At 45.1% G+C, this 22,801-nt stretch overlaps 2 protein-coding genes across 9 annotated transcripts in view; one reads left to right on the forward strand and one right to left on the reverse strand.

Moving 5' to 3' along the window:
• The window catches only part of RAPGEF2 (Rap guanine nucleotide exchange factor 2), a 213,866-nt gene extending 211,740 nt beyond the window's left edge, over positions 1-2,126 (reverse strand). For 4 of the 5 annotated variants that reach the window (XM_076073366.1, XM_076073363.1, XM_076073365.1 and 1 more), the window contains exon 1: positions 1,314-2,126. In XM_076073366.1, coding sequence (XP_075929481.1) covers positions 1,314-1,382 — 69 coding nt within the window. In that variant the 5' untranslated portion in view covers positions 1,383-2,126. The remainder of the gene's footprint in view (positions 1-1,313) is intronic. The other variant, XM_076073364.1, reaches the window with a different exon arrangement.
• A 4,751-nt stretch (positions 2,127-6,877) lies between these two features.
• The window catches only part of AP1AR (adaptor related protein complex 1 associated regulatory protein), a 41,693-nt gene continuing 25,769 nt past the window's right edge, over positions 6,878-22,801 (forward strand). The window contains exon 1 of one of the 4 annotated variants that reach the window (XM_032969424.2): positions 6,878-7,124. In XM_032969424.2, coding sequence (XP_032825315.2) covers positions 7,039-7,124 — 86 coding nt within the window. In that variant the 5' untranslated portion in view covers positions 6,878-7,038. The remainder of the gene's footprint in view (positions 7,125-22,801) is intronic. The other 3 variants (XM_032969423.2, XM_032969422.2, XM_032969421.2) reach the window with 3 other exon arrangements.

Here is a 22,801-nt window from a genome sequence, read left to right on the forward strand (position 1 = left end):
ATAGGAGTCCAATGTCAATTAATTAATAACCTGAAATAAAGCATGTAAGAGTTAACACGAGGCTTTTGCACCAATAGCTTTAAGGCCAACAAAAAATATACATTCATACAATGGAGATCACGTCAAATTCAGAGTTTCTATATTCACACGAGTGATGGGGCAGTGCTCTTCTGGCATGGGCAGCCCTGAGCCCATGGTGGAAATTCCACATTTCCATGTTGGGGGCCCAGTGTGTCCATGAAATGATCACTGATTACTTAAAGTGCCACTTACCAATTGGCTAAGCTGACAACCCCTCACCAGGATTTGAACTCGCAACTTATTGACTGTTAGTTATTTTTTTTAACCACGACAAAATATATCCAGAATAGAGAAATACATTGACACTTGAAATATCTGCTATCTGCTTACAGGCCATGTAGTGGAGGCCCATCCATTAGCAGTGGCGTGAACAAGTAATTGCGGGGCTGCACCTTTAGCTTTTCTGTTTTGACGACTGTTCACCGATGTTGGTTGATGATGAATGATAACCGATTACCACGATGACGATAAACTCCTCATTCGAGGCCCAAACATCGCACCTCACGGTTGGCTATGTACGGTGCAAAATAAGTTCAACCATACATAACATACATACTGCATACATGTCAACCCCTTTGCAGTGCCTACATTATTACAGACCAATTCAGACCTTATTGGTCACCATGTGCCCTGATACATCTCAAAGTTCATCCTACAAAGTCCGGTCACAAGAGATAAACACACAGACACTTTTTTTGCCCTATTGAAACGGCTGTACGGAGTCTATGAACCTGAAAACTCAATTTCCCTGTACAACAATACGGGTAAACCGTATGGGTCGACACGGTATTATACTGGCTCCGACATTCCTCTATGACACTTGTGGAAGTAACCATCAACAGCAACGGACATCATCTTCACGAAGGGAACATTTGAGGACAAGCCCACGGGGACTACCACTGTGGTCATGCAACCTCAAGCTACGTACCACAACAGTGAACCAGCGTGCTCCTTTCACCGAATCAACGGTAAAACTACACAAAGATCTCTCCCTCCTGAAGCCCATCTTGCGGCTAACGGATCTCGACACGGGCATTTAAGGCTCCTGAAACGCGTTGCCATCCGTCGTGGGCAAGGCAAGCACGGCAAAGCCGTATGCTTGGACCACAGTAAAACGCACGTTTGATGCACCCACCATGCCTTCAACTGCTCAGCCCGTTAGAACACGACGCACGCGAGCAGTCACAGCAGTTGGCGAGCGAGCGCAGGGGAATTCTTCAGCAAATCCTCACCTGGGGTGTCCTGGATGGGACGGGCTTGGCGAGTGCGCTCAGAAATCCCACGTCGGCACGGTGCGACATTCTCCCACTTTGCTTGGAAACAAACGTGAGAATTCCTCTTTAACGTCCTCGAGTTTTAAAAAAAATCTTGAAGCCGGGAGCCTTTATTTCCTCCACCCCTAACTCTCTCTCAATCTCTGACTCGTTTCCCGTGGCTCACATTCATTTTTTTTATTCCAGGAGCAGCAGCAGCCAATCAGTAAAGAGGGCTTTCGGAGCCTTGTTTAAGAATGACCGGCACACGCAGTTTGCTGATTAATCCTGGCGGTGTTCGTTCGGCGACTCTCCCTACAAGTTGAAGGAAAGTTTCGCCCAGTTGAAAAGTTATCTTCCTTTTTGGCACCTCTCGAACATAGCAAAGTACTACATCTAGTCTTCTTTTGAACGAATCAATCCTCATTCATTTAGTTACACGTACTCAATGTGTATAGGCTGCGCACGAATGTGTTCATGAAAATAGCAAAAGAAAAGAAAATAAAAGTATCAACCTGTACAAAGCTATAAACACAACAGTAGAATAGTTAGGAGGATGCACGTATAATCACGTATGGTTCAGGAAGCAAACGCCCCTACTAACAGGAAGCTTCTTGGTACGAATATAGCGCAGATGTCTTCTTCAGTTGCTTTAGGGGTTTGTTTTATATTTTGTTTGCTAAACAAAACGAGTTTCCGCGAGGGAGCAGAGTCTTTTTTTTTGTTGAGCCGGCTGCCTCGACTTGGCAGTGGTGAAAACGGACACGCCGTGGAAGAGTGAGAAAAAAAAATCCACAGAATTTAAATGAGAAAACTTTGGCTCTCTCCTCTCTCTCCCGTCCCTCCCCCACACAGGCTCACCCAACCAGCGAGACTGGAATCCATTTGATAGCCACTGGAACACACCCACAACGCTGAGCCAGTTCACACACACACACACGAGCGCACAGATAAAGGGGCTGGAAGGCTGGCAAAGGGGCTTTGCCAATTGCCTCCTTTAAATAACAAAGTGCCACAACGAATGGCTGGCTCGACCGTTCAAGGTGGACTTTGTCGACACGACTACACGTTGACACACATCGGCACCCGTGGCTCGTATAGGTCGTACACGTGCCCACGCACAATCACGCACCATCATTGCACAATATATGTACATGTCCTTTAATCTGACAGATCATTGGCACAGCGAGACATGTCGCTTTAAAGGAAGTTTTGAGAATTGAAATACAGGTTAGGTTATATTTATTGTATTTACTAAGGTTATATTTAAAAATGTGTCGTGTTGATATATCGGTTTGTAATGGCTTGCTTGCCTTGTTACGGCACTATAGAATTGGTCATTATTATTATTATTGTTGTATTACTCTGTCCGGTATACTTTTGAGTTGAATCGTGTGTGGTCTGGCATAATGTCCGACGTTTTTCTACACGCGCTGGATTGCTTCAGGAATTCAGTAACTGAGAAAGGTCCCAACACATGTAGAGAAACGTCAGACAGCGTGCCAAACAAATCACGTCGGGACGCGTCACAACACAATCGCGAAAACCTCAGCAGTAATTATAGGAGTGGTATTAAATCATCTACTGTACTTCAATCAAGTAATTGGATCAAAGCCAAATGCAAAATAATGCATATGAAATTGGCCAAACATCCGAATATAACCATCCTGAATACAGATTGTATTAAATAAGGAATAATGATTAATCATCATCAGCCATGGTCCATCCACTGCTGGATGAAGGATTCCCCAAAATCGCCACCAATTAAAAAAAAATTCAAATATTTGAAGTCCCTTTGCTCAAACACGCATTATGTGGTATTCACAATCTTCGTTGGAGACCCTGAGTCAATTCCACATTGCTATGTCAGGGGGCAGGCCGTCCATCATCTAATGATGGTGGCGCACTGTGGAGACAAGCGTTGGTGGATCACACACATCTTGGGAATTCTCTTTTCGTGTGCGTGGAGGTACCACACCGTGGCTTAGCAGGAGCATTCGATAGAGCAAGTGTGGACGAATCTCCAACTGTGTCCCAGTTGCATAGAACCGATTGATGCTCTCTCGCATGCGTGAGTTTTCTCCGGGTGCTCCAATTTCCTCCCACATGTATATGATACTCATTGCTTGAAAAGGGCTTAATATAAAAACACGCAATGCAGGACTCTCCTGAAAATGACTTATTGGACTCTGTATGGTGTCCTGGGTATATGAGTTATTATTATACTTTCCTTCACCTAAAAACCACGTTCTTCTGCGATTGAAATTCAATGTCAAGTAATTTGGTGTCACACTGCCACAGCGTGGCACAAAATGAGTATTGCATTTTCTGTTTATTTCTCAGAGCGATTGACAGCCCTTTGTCAATCCACTGCTGGATGAAGGCCCGCTCACTCTGTGTTGGCCTAGGGTGTTGTTAGACCATACTTCACTACGAACTACTGCTCAACGACTCCAGGTCAAATCTCCCAGTAAAAACGTGTATTTAATATCCAGCCATTCTCAATACGGTGCTTGATATGAGCGGTTCCAAGCCACCTTGTACAATGAGCGTCCTATGGAAAGCCACGTGCATTGATTTGTGTTTGCTTCATATTCGTTGCGGTGGCCCATCCCATAATTCCCATGGTGATGTCACGGCCCCATATGGAGCAATTGTCCAATCAAATAGCAAATTAAAATGTTATTGTGTTAATGGTATTTTTGAAATGTCTGAAACAAACATCTAAATTAACTCAAGCCTGCCGTAATTCACGTGACAACGTGTGGCCACCCCCACTCTGAATCCTCTCCTCGTCCCCCATCACCCCGCCCCCTGTGAAAACAGACGCCGCTCCGTGCAGCTCACATCTCTTTGCGCCCTCCGCCTCTCTCCCTTTTTTCCTTCTCCCCTCTCATCGTCTTGGCTCACTCTTCCTCTTTCCTTCCTTCTTCTTGCTGCTCATCTTGAGCCGTGCCCTCCTCTTTGTCCGTCTTTGAGACGTTCCATCCCGGCATCCATTCCATTTCCCATCTCTTTTTTTAGTTCCCCATAAATAATGTCCTTGATTCTACTCCCCTCCCCGTGGTGCACCACGGGTAAAAAAAAAACATCGTTGCTTATTACCTGTGAGACTTCCGTCCCGGCATCCATTCCATTTCCCCTTTCAAAATGTACATGTTAAAATGCAGCCTTGCAATTTCTTGCTCACGAGACTGTTGGCAGAAGGACCTCCACTCGAGAGCTCTAGAGAGCGCCCCTATAGAGGGTTCTTTGGCCTACTCTTCCATGCTGGTCAGACGTCTTTGGACGGAAGATGTTGGAGTACTCCACACTTTACCCCACCACACGCGACTTGTCCATTGAATGTGTTGCACCTGTGGACAGGTGGCGAGGATTTGAACACCAAACGTGTACATTGTTTTAACTACCACGCCGGGAGAGTCTGGCTTGTAAGTCGTCTAGTTTGCTCACCATTAACAACCACTGCTGCAACCCTCGATGCATCTAGAACAGGGGTGGGGGCACGTCCGGCCCGCGGGACGTGTAAGGCACAGCGAAATAATTTGGTCTCTGGCCCCGCCAAGGCAACCGCAGGCGGGACTCGAAATTCAATAAATCTAGGAGCTAACCTGGAAAAGCAGTTGCGAGTAGTAGCAACATCATCAATACCAGCCGACATCATCACACACCTCGCAAAAGAGAAGCAGTTCCAGCCATCACATTAGGGGTGAGTTAATTAAATGTTTGACCAAATATAACAGGCTAATTTTTAAGTTGACAATTTTGTATGGCCCGCGAATGATGTTATAAATATCCAAATGGCCCTTGGCAGAAAAAAAGGTTCCCCACCCATGATTCTAGAGTATACTCCCATCGTATAGGTGAATCCACTGCTGGATGAGGGTCTCCACGCGGGTCACGGGGATTGTTCGGTGACCATACTTCACCAAGCTGGGCAGTGCGGGTTCAGTGAAGGCAAGAAGCAGACACGTGGGGGCATAGACGTACAGCACAACAATGGAAGTTGCTCTACTGCCCTCTTCTGTCCAGCACGTGGAGGTTTTACTAATAACCGACAAATTTATACTTACGCGATCTAGGGGGCCGTCCATAAATGACGTCACGCACCTAGGAGGGGGGGGGGGGTCAGACATTTGTGACGATGTGTGACGATGGGGGGGGGGGGGTTGAGAAATGTGACGTCACATCAAAATGCGCAACTTTAAATAAATATAGACAACACGTTCTACTTAATTAAATAGACTTTTTAATAAATGTTTTTTCCTACAACATCAGAGTGCATCGCCACATGAAATACGCACTACAATGACAATAGTTTAAAGCGATTTTTATATATATTTGGGGGGGGGGGGGCAGAGCTTTGTGACGTCATATTTGAGGGGGGGGTCTGACTTTTTGTGACGCCGTGTGACGAAGGGGGAGGGGTCAAAAATAATCCAAAATCGCGTGACGTCATTTATGGACGGCCCCTAACCCAAAAACCTTTATTATAAATAATTACCTGCCGATTTGTAGAATAATAATTTAAATCGACTATTCGGACAACTGTAAACAGCACCTCCCGTCCAGCGGCATACGTGGGAACAGAAATGTCACATTGTCCCAACTGCTGAATGTGGGTGTTGTACGATAAGTAATCGAACCGATATAGCCTCCAGGCGTCTCAGCCCGCTTTGGATAGACAAACTCATCGACCACATTGGAAAGGGCACCACTAGCGGCAGATGTCCCTGTGGGCACGAGATGACTCAGCACCTCGTCTGCAAATATGCATTATCCATAATGCAGGATTTTTTGGGGGGATTTTGGGGGGGGTTAGATCGCGTAAAAATATAAATGTGTCGTTAAACCCGCCACCACCCGACACAGACAATGAGTAAGGTTTGTCATGTAAACAGAACAGGAAATATAAGTCTGCCAGTAGCGGGCGACGATGACTGTTATGTGTAATATCAATTGAGTCATTTGTTTGTAACGCATGAATAGTAACTTGGATAGTAATAGATTACATTACAGTACTTTAATAATAATCTGTTATCCCAGCTCTACGATTTAATCCACCTCCAACGGGCCCTACCTGAAATTCACACCAACCACGCCCCCTTTCACATGGCCCCGCCTTCTTGTAACCAAGCCCCGCCTACTATATTGATAGCCACGCCCTCACGGAACTACCTTACTGTACCAAAAAAATCAACACATTCGGCAATTAGCGTTGCCTTTAAAGGAAATGTGTGTGATAGGCGACGTTTCGGGAAATGTCCCTTCTTCAGAGCACACGCTAAAAATACGTGCTTGAGACGAAAAACATACGATTGAGACGAATGTGTCGAGTTTTTGTTGTTTGTTTGTTCTTGTGCACCACTTCCACGCCCGAAACGTCGGACCCCGCCTCTACTTCCGCTTCTTGCCACGCGGACCACTTATGGGGGGGGGGCTCTGTAATAGTGGGCGGAGCCTCTCTTACAGTGGGAGGGACCTCTGCTACAGTGGGCGGGGGCCATCTGTTACAGCGGGAGGAGCTTACACAGAAGTAGGCGTGGCTCGCTAATAGCCACTCCCCCCCACCACCACGCTCCTCCTTCCCCTCCCCGTGTCGCTTCTCAGTGGGAGAAAGAAGGAGCGGTGGGGCTCAGCTTCTCTCGGCCCCTCGTGTCGTCCGCCAAACCTCGGGTCCTTCCCCTATGGCCACGGCACAGCGATGGGCGCGTGCTGGTCGTGGTGTGTGGCCGCGCTGAGGCCGGGCGGTGCGGCCGGGAGACCCAGGCTCTCTCGAGCAGGCGGAGGGTACGTGCGCTCATATGTCTCCATATGCCCGCCGAATGATGTTGGCTTTCTCTTCCGTATTTCCTCATTCATTCATTATTCATTCTCCTTCCAAGGGGACTGTCGCTCCGACGACGTTGTTCGTTGCGGTCGGTTGACGTTGTTGACGTCGCCGTGTTTGGCACATTATTATAAATTAGTGACGGTTTAATTGTTATAATTTGACACGTAAACCCAGGCTCCATTCCGTGCTGTGTGGGGTATAGTCCCGTACGTGTTTTGCGAACCGCCCCGCTGTTTTAAAGCCGGTTATTTAGTCCTGTATCGTAACAACAATCACGGGTTGTGTTTGCTTTATGCAATTGCTTCAGCCAGTGTGCATTTGCATAACTAATACAATGTTTAATTAGTGCTGTGGATAATTGTGTTTAGAATAGTAGTTATGTCATATTCCACTGGGATTTTTTTTGCACACAGCGTTGGTGTACGGTGCTTTTTTCAGGAATATTTTGCTGGTTTTTTCATGGATTTTCAGTTTGCACAGTCACATAGTCACTTTAAGATGTTTTCTTGTTCGTGTTTTTGTTTGTTTGTTGTGGTTGCACCCGATTCAAGAGCCGAATGGCTCACAGGGCTATACCAAAATAAATAAACTGAAACTAGCAACAGCCTATTGTGAAATCTGTTTGGTGTGACCGGAAAGCCGGGTTGGAGTTCCCGAGTGCTACGGAATGGAGCGGTCGAGGCAGGTGTTTTGAATTAAATCATTAATGACTACTAGTAATTGTTTTTATTTTGTATCGTATTCCTTATAAGTGTACATCCATTGCTGGACATCTGCCTTCCCACGTGGTACGAGCCATGGGAGATTATTTGGTAAAATCATGCATTTACAAGCCAGTGAATGAATGTTGTATGCGCAGATGAGACGTGCTTCATGATATCAGGGATTATGTATCCTGTACTCTTATCTCCACGTTATTTCAGAAGCCTATGTGACCTGTTATGCATGGTGGTCGACCATTCCAAACACTACCCAGCAAAACATGTCATGTAGGGCAGTGTTGGAATGTGGTTGGGCCAATATTGACCCAGCGTTCCATGTTTACTGGGTTATCCAGGCTCGCACATGCTTGGCTTTCGAGATCTGACGAGATGTACAACATGCAGGTGTGTATGCATAGGGTGCCTATTGTATTTGCCTACTGTATTAGTATCAAATATTAACCGTCTATTGTCATACATTGGCCCAGCAATGTGTACAATCTGTCCAATATGTATTGTACATATTAGTCCTCATATCTGTGTATTTTAGGTACAGTACAATGTTTTACGTCTGTGTATGATGTAACAAGGTACACAGTGCTCTGAGTGGTATCATCATCATCAGCTCGGATCTACCAACTGCTGGACGGAGGCTTCCCCAAGGGGTCTCCACCTCTCACGGTCACGCGAGCTGATTTCATAATTCCATCTCCTCAGTTGACGTCCTCTGGGGTTTCATCACTCGGGTGTTAGTCCGAACCATCAGCCATCATCCCATTTGAGAACAACCTTGCCACTATTCCCACTTTCTTAGCAGTCCATGTCATGTCTCTTACTTGATCTCTAATCCCTCTTACCGTATTTCATTGTCATTTCAAGCACTCACACATTTCAGCGTTTGTTCAACGTTGGTTGGTCAATGTTATCGTTTTCACTGCATGCAGACAATACATTAGCACTCATTGCTGTACGTATGCACAGAATCAACACGACTGCCATTAGCACGTTGATGGATAAATAAATGAAGGAATTCTTAAAATAATTAATGAAACCTGTACGGTGACGTGAATATCATGGTCAGATGCCCTCATGTAAATGAGTAAACAAAATGAATTAATTGACTTTAGTGGCAAGATGTTAACTACCTCGCCTGATATACAGGAGGTCGTGGGTTCGATCCCGACCCTAACGCCTTTATATTTGGTGTTTGCGTGTTCTTCCAATGGTAGCGTGGGTTTTGCTCCAGGTTCTCCGGTTTTTCCCTCAGCATTTACAAACATGTGTTTCCGAGTATTTGGTTCCTGTAAATGCCCACATGATCAGCCACTTCGTTGAGCTATCATTTGTGGCCAGGTCACTTTTGATAAAGACCTACATAGCTCAGTGGGCCTTACCTGGGTAAATAAAAAAAACATTCATTACGTTAGATCACGGCTAAGAAGGATTGAGGCGGGTTAGTACTTCGATTGAAGACTGTCTGTTGATGTTGGCTGTGAGGTGACCAGCACATGGCAGTAGAACAATTATTGAATCCATCTGTAGAGCTTTGATAGTTACCCCTTCGTATGCGTGAGGTTTTCCCCAGTTACTCCGATTTCCTCCCACATGCCAACAACCTCTCATTATTGGAATTGTCCAAAACATTCCAGTGTAACAGGAATTCTTAAACGGTCTTGAGATTCAGTGAGGCCATCATCCTGAGCAAGAAGAAGGCATGATTAGTTCGATTTCGCTAATTATGAATGAGCTTCTACTTCAAACCAAAGACCTCCAGTGTATACCATCTGAACAGACCTCGGAATCTATGCAGGCTTGAGCCTATATCGTTCTTGCATGGTCGACCATGGTGCTGGTTTGTTGAAGTGGCTGTGAGGCTTTGTAGTGGTCATCAGAATGGCAGTGCAGTAAAACACGATGTTGTACTGTACTCATTCCCTCACATCTATGCGTGAAGTATGGGTCAAATGATCCCCTCACTCAACGACCCCTCACGGCTCTCATTCAGCAGTGGGAAAATAGCATTTGCAAGTCGGTGAATGAATGAGGTATCGTTGGCATGGGCTTTGTGATGTCGCGGATATATGGACATTGGGCAGTATTGTATGTACAGGTTAACAGCGGGCTTCATTCATGCAGTCAGTTCTCTTTTAATATCTCCTGTGAGCAGGGCAGATAGACTGCACTACAAAGGCGCTCTGGTCTCTCTATGGGCTCACACCTGCTCATAAATCATTGATGCCCCACAGTGGCAGAGCACGTCTGTAAGCATAGCCACTGTACAACTGAGGAAGAGCCAGTCTCATTACCAACAAATATTGAATTCCATAAAAACCCAGCTGGTAGGCACAGCCCAAGCTCCCATTATACTGAATAATGTAACGCGATTTTACCGAAAGAACCAAAGAGTATGGATACCTGCAGTCACGAAAACTTCAAATCTAGACAAAAAAATACTCGAGTAGAAAATATTCAGATCAATGTCAGAACAGAGTTTGCATTCTCTCAAAACACCTTACTTAATAGGACTACTGTGTAGGTTGTTGTGGTTGTTCTGTACGGCTCTCTGGTGCCTTTTCAGGTTGTACTGCGTGTTGCCCGGCACTTTGGCTGATGCGCCACACCACGTGCTGGGAGATTATTGGGGAACTGAATCCAAATTTCAGGAACTGAATAACAATTCCATGCTTGAAGAAGCTCCGAGCACGTGGAGTGAAACGTGAGACACGGTGCCGAGCAACACTTCGTGCAACCCGGAAGGAAACTCGTCGGAGAGCTTACACAGGGCTATCGTGAAACCCTACGCAGTCGCATGTGTGATGTGTTGATCCAACAATTTCAAAAAGTAGTTACCCAACACAGGCATTTTATGCCGTGTCATTGTTTATTGATTTGAAGTGACATATTTCAGTGATTATGAAGAGATTTAAGTAAATATATATTAAACGGTCACATGGTGCAGAATTTTCGGAACAGATTTAAGGAAGGATCGTTTTGATGGTAGTTTATGCCTTGGTGCTGTCAATTCACGTGGCTACTGAACTCGGCATCCTTTGTCTGCCTCCTCATGTTTACCAATTTGCTATATTCAAATAAAATACAACGTATGTGGTTACATGCCGACAAAACCTCATGAGTAATGAACATTTCACACGTGACAGAGAGGGATGATTCATTTTAAGAATGCTCCCTACATTATGGAGGCCACATTTACACACAGACACACATACGATATCTGTCTTCATTGTAACCAGCGCTCTCTACATTGAAAATGGGAATTGTTTAACAAGTATCAGGCGTGTGCGGCGAGTATTTTGAATGGAACAGATTAGCGAACATGGGAAATGATACCCAGCTATGTCACTTGACAGGAGTTTAGGAAACTCTACGGTCTAATTTTATTTATATTTTCTATGCATAATTATGCAGAGTACCACACAGGCCATATTCATGTGCAATTGGCAGTGACATCAATTATTTACCCTAATCATGCTGTGTGACCAAGGCTGCGTTCTGTGCGTTTTAGAAAGACCTGAATTCTAAGCTCCGGATCAGTAGCTGGCAGCAATGGCCGGTGTAAGTGTTTGTCCTCCGCGATGATGTTACAACTGCTTATGGCAGCACATTAACACGCATGTTTTGCCGCCAAATGTTGCGCTTCATGATTGTTTTTTTTTCTAGGGCTAGGGCACGCAAGTATAAAGCCAGATGGTGTCATATACACTCCTGGCTCGGCAGATGACCATATCACAATTTGATCTCTCCGGGTCAGGGGATGCCACCACTTGCTGAGTAGACTCTGTTGGGTCGCCGTCGCTGGATGATGTTGGTTGTAATTTTCAGCGAAACGTCGTGTATATAAATTGTCCAATTTTGCGTAGGTCATATATCAACAGATCTGTTGGCTGAAGGCAATATCAGTTGGCATGTTTTGTTCTTGTGACAACTTGATTTGTTTGGCTGTGGCAGGCGACGGAGGCTGTGTAATGATCACCTTTTGGCTCTGTCCTTACGCGATCCTCACCAAGAAAAAAAAATAGTGAATTATTGCAGTACTGTTTATTTAGCATCGTTCATACTTGGTGCCCTTTTGGATTGCCAAATCAATTTTAGCCTCCATGCCTGCCTCTTAGTTGATCGCGCTCATTGTTGTATTGTGTTTTTGTTGGAGTGGCGGTTGCATTAGCGTCGCAATCGCCATCAGCCGCTAGCATTATCATAACACCGCCGTGTCATCGATTGTCGTGGACATGACCGCGATTGCCTTTGCCAGTTCATCATTGGTTCACCAGGCATTGCGCGGGCACATTCTGCTACGTGTCCTTTTGTACGTCCAATACTGTACCTACGTTTATTTATTCGTGTTTTCCGTTTTTTTTTAATCTCTGTAATTGTGTTGCTATCTTGGCTTCGGGCGTCACGGTCTTGCTACAGTGCTCACTCTGTAACTTGTCGGCCGTTTGCCCCAACGGATGGAGGATGAATGGTGTCAAATCTCCACTCTCTCTTCACCTTGTCCAAACTCGCGCTGTTAAGTCCTCTCTGAAATCTGCTCTATCTGTTGGGTTGTGACTCGCCAATGGCAGTGAGGCAGTGGGCCACCGATCTGTTAGTTCTTTTTTTTAAAAAAAATGTTTGCCCAATCCTCAGGTCAGGTAACGCACTCACAAAAAAAGCAGACTTTGATTTGTCTAAAAAACATTTACGTACAAATCTTTGGTGAATTGCTCATCCTTGTTATACTCTCGGTTCTCCAGCTGTAAGTGGAATCATGGCCAAAGAAGCAGTACAAACACGCACTACTTCACCTTGCATTACATTCATATATCTAATAAAGCGGATATTTGTGCACACAATGTACGAAAGGGGTAGTTACTTCAAGGTTCTTTGCGCCTTGATACAGACCTGGCAACACACAGATGCTGGACATTTGTGAAAAAGAGCTTCATAGCTCATCGGATTTCTCCAGGATAAATAAAGATTCTGATCCTGAGATTCGATTCCCGTCCACACGCAGCACAAGTGCCAATCAGTATATGAATGTAGCTTTGCCTCTCAGCCTAAAATGAATACCTGGAGTGGTACTGTTGATATTAGCATGAGGAGATAATGGTGGTTGTGGCCTCTATTCTTCTGGCCACACCGTCTGCTCGTGTTTTGTATGAGATTTGATCATTTCTACTTAAAGGTACTTGCCGCACAAGAGCCTTGAAGGCTGAATGGGGGAATCTTTTCTTTAGAATTTCCAGCACATATCTACATTTTGCGTGATGTTTGAGTATTTCACGATTGAGTTATGTGATGTGGTAGGGTGGAGCAGTGGTGCGGGGGTTAGCACATCGACCTATGAACCGGGTAACCTGAGTTCAATTCCTGGCCGCACAGCTGACATCAGCGGCGAGTGAAATCTGAATCGATCCTGTGGCCCTCGCTTCCCCAATCCACACTGACCATCGAGGTGGGTTTCATCCCAACCCTGACACCTGTATATTTGGAGTTTGCATGTTGTTCCCATGGTCACGTGGATTTTTCTTCCGGATTCTCCGGTTTTCCCCTCCAAATTTAGAAAGATATGTTTTAGAGTATATGACTGATGTGAATTTCCACACGATGAGCTGTCATTTGTGGCCTGGTCGCTTCTGAATAACAGCTATATAGCTCGGTGGGCCTTTACCTGGTAAAATAAAAAATAGAGGGTGTTTTTTTTTACCCACATGACGGACACGGCATGAAGAGGCCTTCATCCAGCAGTTGATTTACAAATGGCGGCAACGTTTATTTATTTAATTCACAGGCGAATGCTCACGTGGACGGTGTGACATTGTAGGCGTGCAGGCGAACTGTGTCGCGGCATGCGATAAGCTGTGGTCCTTGTGCAAATAATACCGGTTTTAAAACATGATCAGTGCTCATTGAACTGCGAGGTTTTTTTCCCCCCCTCAAAGTTTTCCTTTACGCGATGTTGACAGCCTGTGTTTCGCGCCGTGTTAAACAGGAAGTCGTACGTTCCTGGCGAACGAAGGTTAAACCGGTTGCATTGGTGCACACCTAATCCGGAGACTTTGTGGTGGGGTCGGTAGATCTAGCAGAGAATACGCGTGCAAAACGGCCACCTGTAGTGCAATGAGACGGTGGCTGAGGAGCCTGTGTGGTCTGCCTGTAGGATACCGATGTACTTGTGCAGAACTTGAACGCTATCCCCTATCACGAATGGGTTTTATCCAGGCACTCTGCGTACCGCCTCAACACGCGGGAATAATTCACGGGGAATTGGTCGAAAATGCCAAGCAAGGCTTTCCTGCAAGAGCTTTTGAGATCGCATGAATATGTAAGTAAACATCTGCTGCATCATTATGCGGTCAGTTCGGTGGTTTTGTTGCATTCGTACACGTATCAGTCGCGCGTGATTAAAGCGATAAAAACTCTAAACTATTATTTTACCAGATAAGGCACCACTGCGTTGTATTGCTCTTTTTCAGAAACGACCTGGCCAAAAATGTTAGCCCAAAGAAATGTATTATCACGTGTGGATATTTATAGCAGCCAAATACTTCAAACGCATGATGTTGATCCTGAATTTTGGATGGAAAAACTGGAGGACCCGGGGAAAAAAATCCACGCAACCACGGGGAGAGAGAGAGACATCCAAACTGCAAATATACAGCAGCAGCAGCAGGCGTCAGGGTCGGAATCGAACCCACGACCTCCTGTACACCGGGCGAGATAGTTAACACCTCCCTAGCCACCGTGATGATGATGAGAGAGAGAGACAGAGACATCCAAACTGCAAATATACAGCAGCAGCAGCAGGCGTCAGGGTCGGAATCGAACCCACGACCTCCTGCACACTGGGCGAGATAGTTAACACCTTGCCGTGGGTGCCCCTTCTTCACCCTGGCCCTTACTTGACCCAGTGTGGTGAAGTATAGTCAAACAAGCCCTGCGACCAACTCAACATGGAGGTGGGGGGGGGGGGGGTCTTCATCCAGCAGTGGGTTGACAAAAGGGGTTCACATTATTTAAAATATTATTTAAACGCTATGTACATTAAAGTAATGAAATGGCTATGCAGTACATATAGGTTAGATGATAAGTATTTCTGGGAAAATCATTGATAAGTGCCCTTGCCACTTTTCCACATCGCAAATAAAATATATATTTTTTTCCCTTGGCTTGGGAGCTCGCTTCTTTCTTGCCAGTGTAATACATGCATACACACAACCATGCCATGTCCCCCAGTTCTCTTTATTGTTATTCGCAAGATGTCCACGATAACACAACAGATGAGAAGCTATAAAATACACTTGTTCCCTATCTGGGCTGACAGGCGACTGACAGGCAGCGACCACACGATGCTGGATACAACCAAGGCACGGCTGTTCGGTCGGCGATATTACATTTCTCATGTTAGTCGCGTGCTCTGCGCGGTAATTGAATGATCGATGCCTTTCCGCCTCTTGAGCCATAGGTGTCGGTTTTGCTGCTCAGTGATACCGGCTGTCAGAGCCAAACCTACACAGCCGATAAGTATTTGTGCAATGGTCGGTCGCGATTGTCTTTGGCGATTTTCATATTTGTGGATATTTGAGGTGCCCGTGTGGCTCGGCTGTCAGAGCGGTGAGCTAGCACCGCTAAGATCTTGGGTTCGAATCAAGGCGGCACCTACCTGTATTTAAACGAGGTTCTCAAGTGTAGTTGTGAGTTGATGGTCTCAGCCCAGTCACCAATATCTGTATTTAAAAAAAAAACTCACGGGACATTGGGTTCTACAATAAATTTTGCCAAATTCCAGCATCTATTCATTGAACTATAATGCAACAGAGCGGGTGGGAATTGCTGGCCTCGATTCTGTGCTGACCAGAGTATCACTTGAGGAAGGGATCTGAGGTAGCTCTGTGGTATCTGCTTCCATGGACCGTTCTCTAACAGGAAGGGTTACACTGCTCTGAGGGAAATCTGAAAATATACTTGGTCTCATAATATAAAGCAGGATGATATTGGGGGCAAAATTAGTTTTCCATAATATTTTTTTTTTACTTTTGGCATGTACTTAGTGTACACATCAGTTTGTAGTGTGAAAGAGCTGTTAAACATTAGTAGTAATCCCACTGAGATAAAAAAAAAAACTTTGAGTGAGTATATTCATTCAGTGGCAATGTAATACAATTAGTTTGATCGGTTTGATTGCACGCTCAACCAATAGGGATGCTGCTTTGGTGTCATGGCTAGTATACCGGACTTGCAACCCAGAGGTTGCCGGTTAAATTCCAATTTTTCAGTAAGGCAGTTGAAACAAAGGGCTAGTTTCTGACATCCCACCCCACCGCCCCTATTCATAAAGTAGTGCGCGCATGTGGTTATAGTTTAGGGGAGGACTCTCTCGTAAAGGCCCTTTCATTTGTGGTGGTTTGAAGAAAGTCATTTCAGGCTGCACCTTTGCTTTTAATAAAATAATAACGACAGTATTGCATTATTATTTAAACAAGAGAATTCTGACCTCGTTCACATTAACAACATATCACCTTTAAAATTACATTTCGTGGCGTGAGGGGGTGGGGGCAGCCTTCATCTAGCAGTTGATTTTTTTCTTATATATTTTTTAGACATAATCACATTACCCTGTATTGGCATTTTCCTCCTGCTCTCCAAGCCCATTTATCAAGGCCTAACTCTCATCCCTAATTCCCACTGCCGAGATGCATTCCGCTTTAATGACGTGGCCTTGCCACCTCTGTCTCCCTTCGCTCCACAGATGCTCTTATGCCATTCGCGTAGCGCGCACCCATTATGTCGTCATTGGAAATCCGAAACGGCTATCGATTTCACCTACCCTATTCGCTAATAATGGCTAATGTCCTCGAGACCATTAGGAATAATTTGCGTCTGGAAGCACATTTCCCCAATACTTACCGCTGCTTTACTGAAAGGTGTTTCGTCGTTGAGAAACAGGAGTGTGAAGCGCAATATTTTCGTTTCTTGTTATTTTTGGCTGCTCGTGGTTGTGGGTGTACTTCGATCGTGCGTTTCTGAAAAGACGACCGTCGTCCATTGAATAGATTTGAGCAATGAGCTTCCTGCGTAATATAATGCTTCCTATTCTTGGTTCTTTCGGTAAAGTCACGTAGAAGGGAAACAATAAAATAAAGATATAAAGCAATAAAATTCTCACGACGTTTCGACTGAAACACAAGCAATCATCATCAGGTGAGAAAACCACAACAAGAAAATTTGAAAAAAGTGGCGTTTTTTTAACGTTAGCACCACGGATAGCGATTTGACAGTTTGTTCAGATGGACGAGTCCATCTATGTTCGGAAAAGAGGAGGGGGAGACTAAAAATAATGGATGCGGTCTGAAAGCCACCTTAAGCGTGATCAATCAATTAAGATCCGAAATGGTTTATCAAATCCTTCCAATGATTGCTAAGCCAGAATCCATCTTCTCCGTTGAAATTTTCTCTGTGTTTGTATATGTGGATAGCCTCATGAACGAATCTCTCATGGTAGCCAGATGGCTTGCAAAGAACCTCTGTCTTGGAGAAGTCAATGTCATGTGAGCCTACTGAATTATAACAGTGATCTGCCACGGCCGAGGTGTTGGTGCTACCGTGTTTTAGGTCTGCTTTGTGCTCACGAATGCGGTCCGTGACATGTCGTTTGGTCTCTCCAATGTAACTACTACCACAGAGGCAACTTAGTTTGTAGACGCCAGGGTACTGTATGTCCGGAATCACATCTTTTACAGACGGAACCAGATCACTGATTTTATGTAATGTGTTGAATCGGACCTGGATCTTGTGTTTATTCAAGATTTTGGAGATTTTTTTGTGATCCCCGTAGGGTAAAGTGATGGTTTTGAAAGGCTCCTCAAGAGGGTCCTTCTTCATGGTTGGAGTGATAGCTTCGCTATCACTTTGCTATTCCGCTCGTGGTGCTAACATTAAAAAACGCCACTTTTTTCTAATTTTCTTGTGGTTTTCACACCTGATGATAATTGCTTGTGTTGCAGTCGAAACGTCGTGAGAATTTTATTGTTTAATATTTTTATTATTTAATTGTTTCCCTTCTACGTGACTTTACCGAAAGAACCAAGAATATGAATCCCTGCAGTCACGAAAGCTTTAGATAGAAATAATTCTTCCTGCCGTTTTTTTTTATTAAGTGGCCGTGCGGTCTGCTATGGGCCACTCATGCCACGTGTCGCTGGTGGTCTTGTTTAATTTTTATCAATGAGAGTCCTTTATTCGGGTGGAATTACATTGGAAGCAGTAGCATAACTGGATACGCCGTAATTAGCCGATGAGCAGGTTGTGTGTGGTGGGGTAAAGTGTGGGTGCTCGGACCTCTTCCAAGACATTTGGCCAGCGTGGGAGACCAGCCATAATACTAGTGGAGACTTCGCCACCAGCAGCGGCGTCAACAAGCAATTGCAGGGCTGCACCATTCATCTTGCATTTAAAGACATAAAGAAGAACACGTGCGATTGGAGAGCATACGTTTTTTGTCTGGGACATTGCGGCAAAACGATGCCACTCACGTTGTCCACGTATGACACAAATAAATCCGAGCCCAGTGATATGCGAGCCGGAATCGTCGTAAATTGCTCTCTCCGTGCTGGGAGCTGCTAGCTATCGATATCTCGAAGATTGCATCATTTGTCTCGCACCTTTCGGCGCATCGAATGCCCCCAGCCGCTCCGTGGGACACTCCGTGGATGCGGTAAATTTAATTTTGGTGACGTCGGAGAGGATCGTTAGCAAATGCCCGCTTGAGAAGCCTCGTTCTTCCAAAAGCATTTTGCGCTCGGGAGTTACAAGTGACCTTTTATCAGCAGCAGCCTTAATAAAGACAAAAGCTTCCAGAAAAAATATGATCAACAGCCATGATTGAAACCCACTGTTGGATGAAGGCCCTCGCCAAACTAAACTAAACTATATTTATTTTACAAAGTAAGGCCCACTGAGCTATATAGGTCTTTTTCAGATGCAACCTGGTCACAAATGATAGCTCAGCAAAGTGGCTTATCATATGTAAATTTAGAGCAGCAGCCAAATACTCTAAATCAAATGAAATCAAACTTTACTTATATAGCACAATTCGTGCAAAGAATGCAATACAAAGTGCTTTACAGGACTAAATGAAGAGACTGTCACGTAAAAATTACATCACATTATAGTGACCTAAAAGTATAATAAAATTCATCATAAACGCATAATAAAAGCATCCTTATTATTAAAAGCCAATCTAAAAAGGTATTTTTTTAAGATTTCGTTTCAAAACAATCACTGATTTTGATGCCACACGTTTATAAATGTGGAGGGAAAACCCGGAGGACCTGGAGAAAAATCCACGCAACCACGGGAAGAACTTGCAAACTCCAAATATGCAGTAGGCATCATCAGTTGGGATCGAACCCACGACCTCCTGCGTACCACACGAGGTCGTTAACATCTCCTCCACCGCAGCGCCTCCCCAAGCTGTCACCATTTGTCATGATCTCTACGATGTAATAAACCGCTTAGCACCTGCACACGAGTGGAATACATCGCTCCATCTCCTCGGTGGAGGTCCTCTCGGACGCGTTCGTTTCCTTGGCTGTCGCTCCGTCGTTATTCTTTACCATTACCCACCTCAAATAAGGAGAGAGTTGGAGCGATGACATCGGCTCGTGTTCAGGTGCTATATAGATGGGTTGTTGCTGGGTTTGGGAAGGCCGTCATCCAGCAGTGGATTGCTCCTGGCTGGTGATTCTTTGTCTTATTTTTACGGTTTCATTTCACAGTCTTGTTTGCTACATTTACCTAAATTTAACACACTCATGCGGTTCGCATGTCACTTGCATCAATTACAAGTCATTGAGTCTCACACGCCTGGCATTTGATTTGTGAGCTCAAGAATAAATTTTAATTCATCATGACTTGCATCTGGCTCAGACATGTCACGAAAATAAAACACAGCCCTGAAATTTCTTACTCGCACCACTGCTGGTGGATGGTCCTCCACTCGAGGGAGCCCTAGAGAACCCCTCCAGAGGATATTTTTGGCCTACTCCTCCATGCTGGCAAGACATCTTGGAAGAGGTGGGAGTACCCACACTTTACCCCCCACCACACGCGGACCCGGTCGATCAACGAACCGTGGCGAACCCGTTTATGCTGCTGGGTGAACGGAGGCGGTGGGCTGGGGGGGGGGAGGGGATTTAAAAAATTTGCACGGTTGTCGGGACTGCCGCTCGGAGAGAACAAATCCAACCGGCGACCTTGGGAGTCCAGCTTGTGCTAATCCTTCTACGTGGACAGCATCTGACCGCAATTATATTCTGGCAATATGTTCAGACGGTCAGGAGCTCAATGCCACTGCCGAGGTTTGCTCGCCCCGCACCTCTGGTTAGCACGGTTGGCTACATACGGCGCAAAAGAAGTTCAACGTACGTACGTACATATTCCACGAGAGGGCTTCGGACGAGCTATTTTTTGTTTGTTGATTTTCTATTCCTCCTCCACTCAAGAAGTGCAGACTACGGCGGTTTTACTCTGGCCCATAGTTTGGGTTACGTGACCACCGGCCTGCGTCCTGTTTCGGCAGAGCTGCGCAAATCCCAAAGCGATTTGGGCTCGCAAAGCTCCCATCTTTCCGTTTGTGAAAAAAAAGAAAAGAACCCCCAAGACTAATTTCTGGTTGAATTAGACAAGTGGGCTCTGTCAAGGATGGTTGCGCATCAAGCACGCTAAGCCGGTTCACCGGCGGAATGCGAACCACATTTATTATACGCCGGCACGGCGCCGGCGGCAATTTAGGGCAGATTGATTTTATCTAAGCTAAACTGAAATAATCGGTATTTTAGTTGTTGTTATAAACATCTCTTGAGTGTTTCCACTCCCGCAAAAGAGATTGGACTTCACTGAATTAATTCATAAAATAGCGTTGTGAACCGGTGTATGCGTTGATGTACTGTATAGGCATTTTCCTGTTCATTATGGTACATTTTCCGAAAAAAAACGATTAAAGTTGGTCAGAAACACTTCCCTAAAATAAAATAGGTGATGTTGCCATATATTTGTTTCCTTTTAGGGGAAAAATAAATACGCGGACAATGTCTTCGCACATCCATCTCCACATAAACACATTAAATAAAACATTTCTTACACGGCCCATCAACCGCATCGCCTTCTTGGAGTGCGTAGTTTTCTTTCAGGAACAGTGCTGTTGACAAATGCGTTTATATTTACCGAATTGTGCTTTTTTTTTGTACTGTTTCAGCGTGCGCATGTATTGAATAGTTGGTCACAGTGGTTACCGCACTGCGCTGCGAATTCAATTCCCACCACGGCTGACATCAGTGGCGAGTGACATCAGCAGCATCCTTGAGCCCTCTCTCCAACCTTCGCCAAACCCGCACTGACCAGCACGGTGACGTTTGGTGAAACAAAATCCCACGACTAAAATTGCTTGCAGAGGCTTTCATCCAGCAGAGGACCGACGAAAAGCAGCTGCCCATGTATATGAACCACCATGGCTGGCCATCACGGCTGGCTACCCCTTTGTCCACGTACATCTGAATTAGGATCCAGAATGTGACTTTGATGTGTGCGTAATGTTTTGAGCCGCGGTTGCGAATCTTGTTCCCTGTGGTGGCTGTTCAGCCCTGGTCGGTATCGTGTGTTACCGTGTTCTTGACTGAAGTCCGCACGCCCGCCCCGTTCAATCATTACCAGTTCAGCAACAACAGTGGTATCCATTGTTACTTGCACGTATGCTGTGTTTGCTGGTTGTGGGTTTGGCGAAAGAGGGGGAGCATCGACGTTGGACACTACAACAAAGGATTTATCTTTTTTGTTCTGAGCACATTGCAGCCCCACACCCTTTACATTGCAAACAACAGACTCCGTTCTAATATTATATTAATATTACATACTCTTTGTTTTTTTTCGGTAAAGTCATGTAGGTAAAATAAAATAAATGAAAACAACTAAATTAAATCACGACGTTTCTGAGGCAGAACAAACTTCCGTCTTCAGGTGGAACAGTCGCAGCAAAATAGCTGTATCAAGTGAAGAGCTCTGAGACACCCCAGATTATATATACAGGTTAAGAGGGGGGGGGCCAGGAAGGGACGTGGGTGGGGGGGAGGGCTAAGTTAAGCCGCCTTTTGTTATGCTGCAGGGGGTTCGGGGGAAGCGGTGGTGCACTGCACGAGAGCGAGTACAACCCATTGAGAGTAATGGAAATGGCTGTACAATTATAAGGCAGCTAAAGTTTGACTTTGTTGATGACATCTTTTTAATGGTTGCTCAATTTAAAACCATCCTCTCTGTTGACGTTGTGTCTATGTTTGTATATCTGGATGCCTTCATAGACAAATCTTTGGTAATAACCGGGAGGTTTGCAGACTATTTTGGTATCGGAGAAAACAATGTCATGAGAACCCGCTGTGTTGAAACAATGATCAGCCACGGCCGAGGAATTCGTTCTGCCGTGTTTCAAATCTGATTTGTGCTCGCGAATTCGGTGAGAAATGTGTCGTTTTGTCTCCCCGATATGGCAGTCACCGCAGGCACAACTCAATTTGTAAACACCGGGGTACTGTAAGTCAGGAATGACATCTTTTGCTGATGGGATCAGATCACGGATTTTGTGTACTGTATTGAACTGGACCTGGATCTTGTGTTTGTTTAGAATTTTGGAAATCTTTTTGGTAACGCCTGCTATGTATGGCAGTGTGATGATTTTGATCGGAGTATCAGGTGGTTGTTTCTGTATGGTGGGAGAAACAGCTTTGCGGATTATACGGTCAGAGTATCCGTTCATCTTGAGGGCCAGATGTACATGTTTTAATTCGCTGGCCAGGTGATGTTGGTCAGAAATGCAATGAGCCCTATGGTATAATGTTTTGATGAGAGAATTATTTTGAGCTGGGTGGTGGTGGGAATCAGGCTTC

The sequence above is a fragment of the Petromyzon marinus genome, chromosome 41 (genome assembly GCF_048934315.1).
Source record: "Petromyzon marinus isolate PM22_M1 ecotype Great Lakes invasive population chromosome 41, UKy_Petmar_22M1.pri1.0, whole genome shotgun sequence".
In the NCBI taxonomy this organism is placed as follows: Eukaryota; Metazoa; Chordata; class Hyperoartia; order Petromyzontiformes; family Petromyzontidae; genus Petromyzon; species Petromyzon marinus.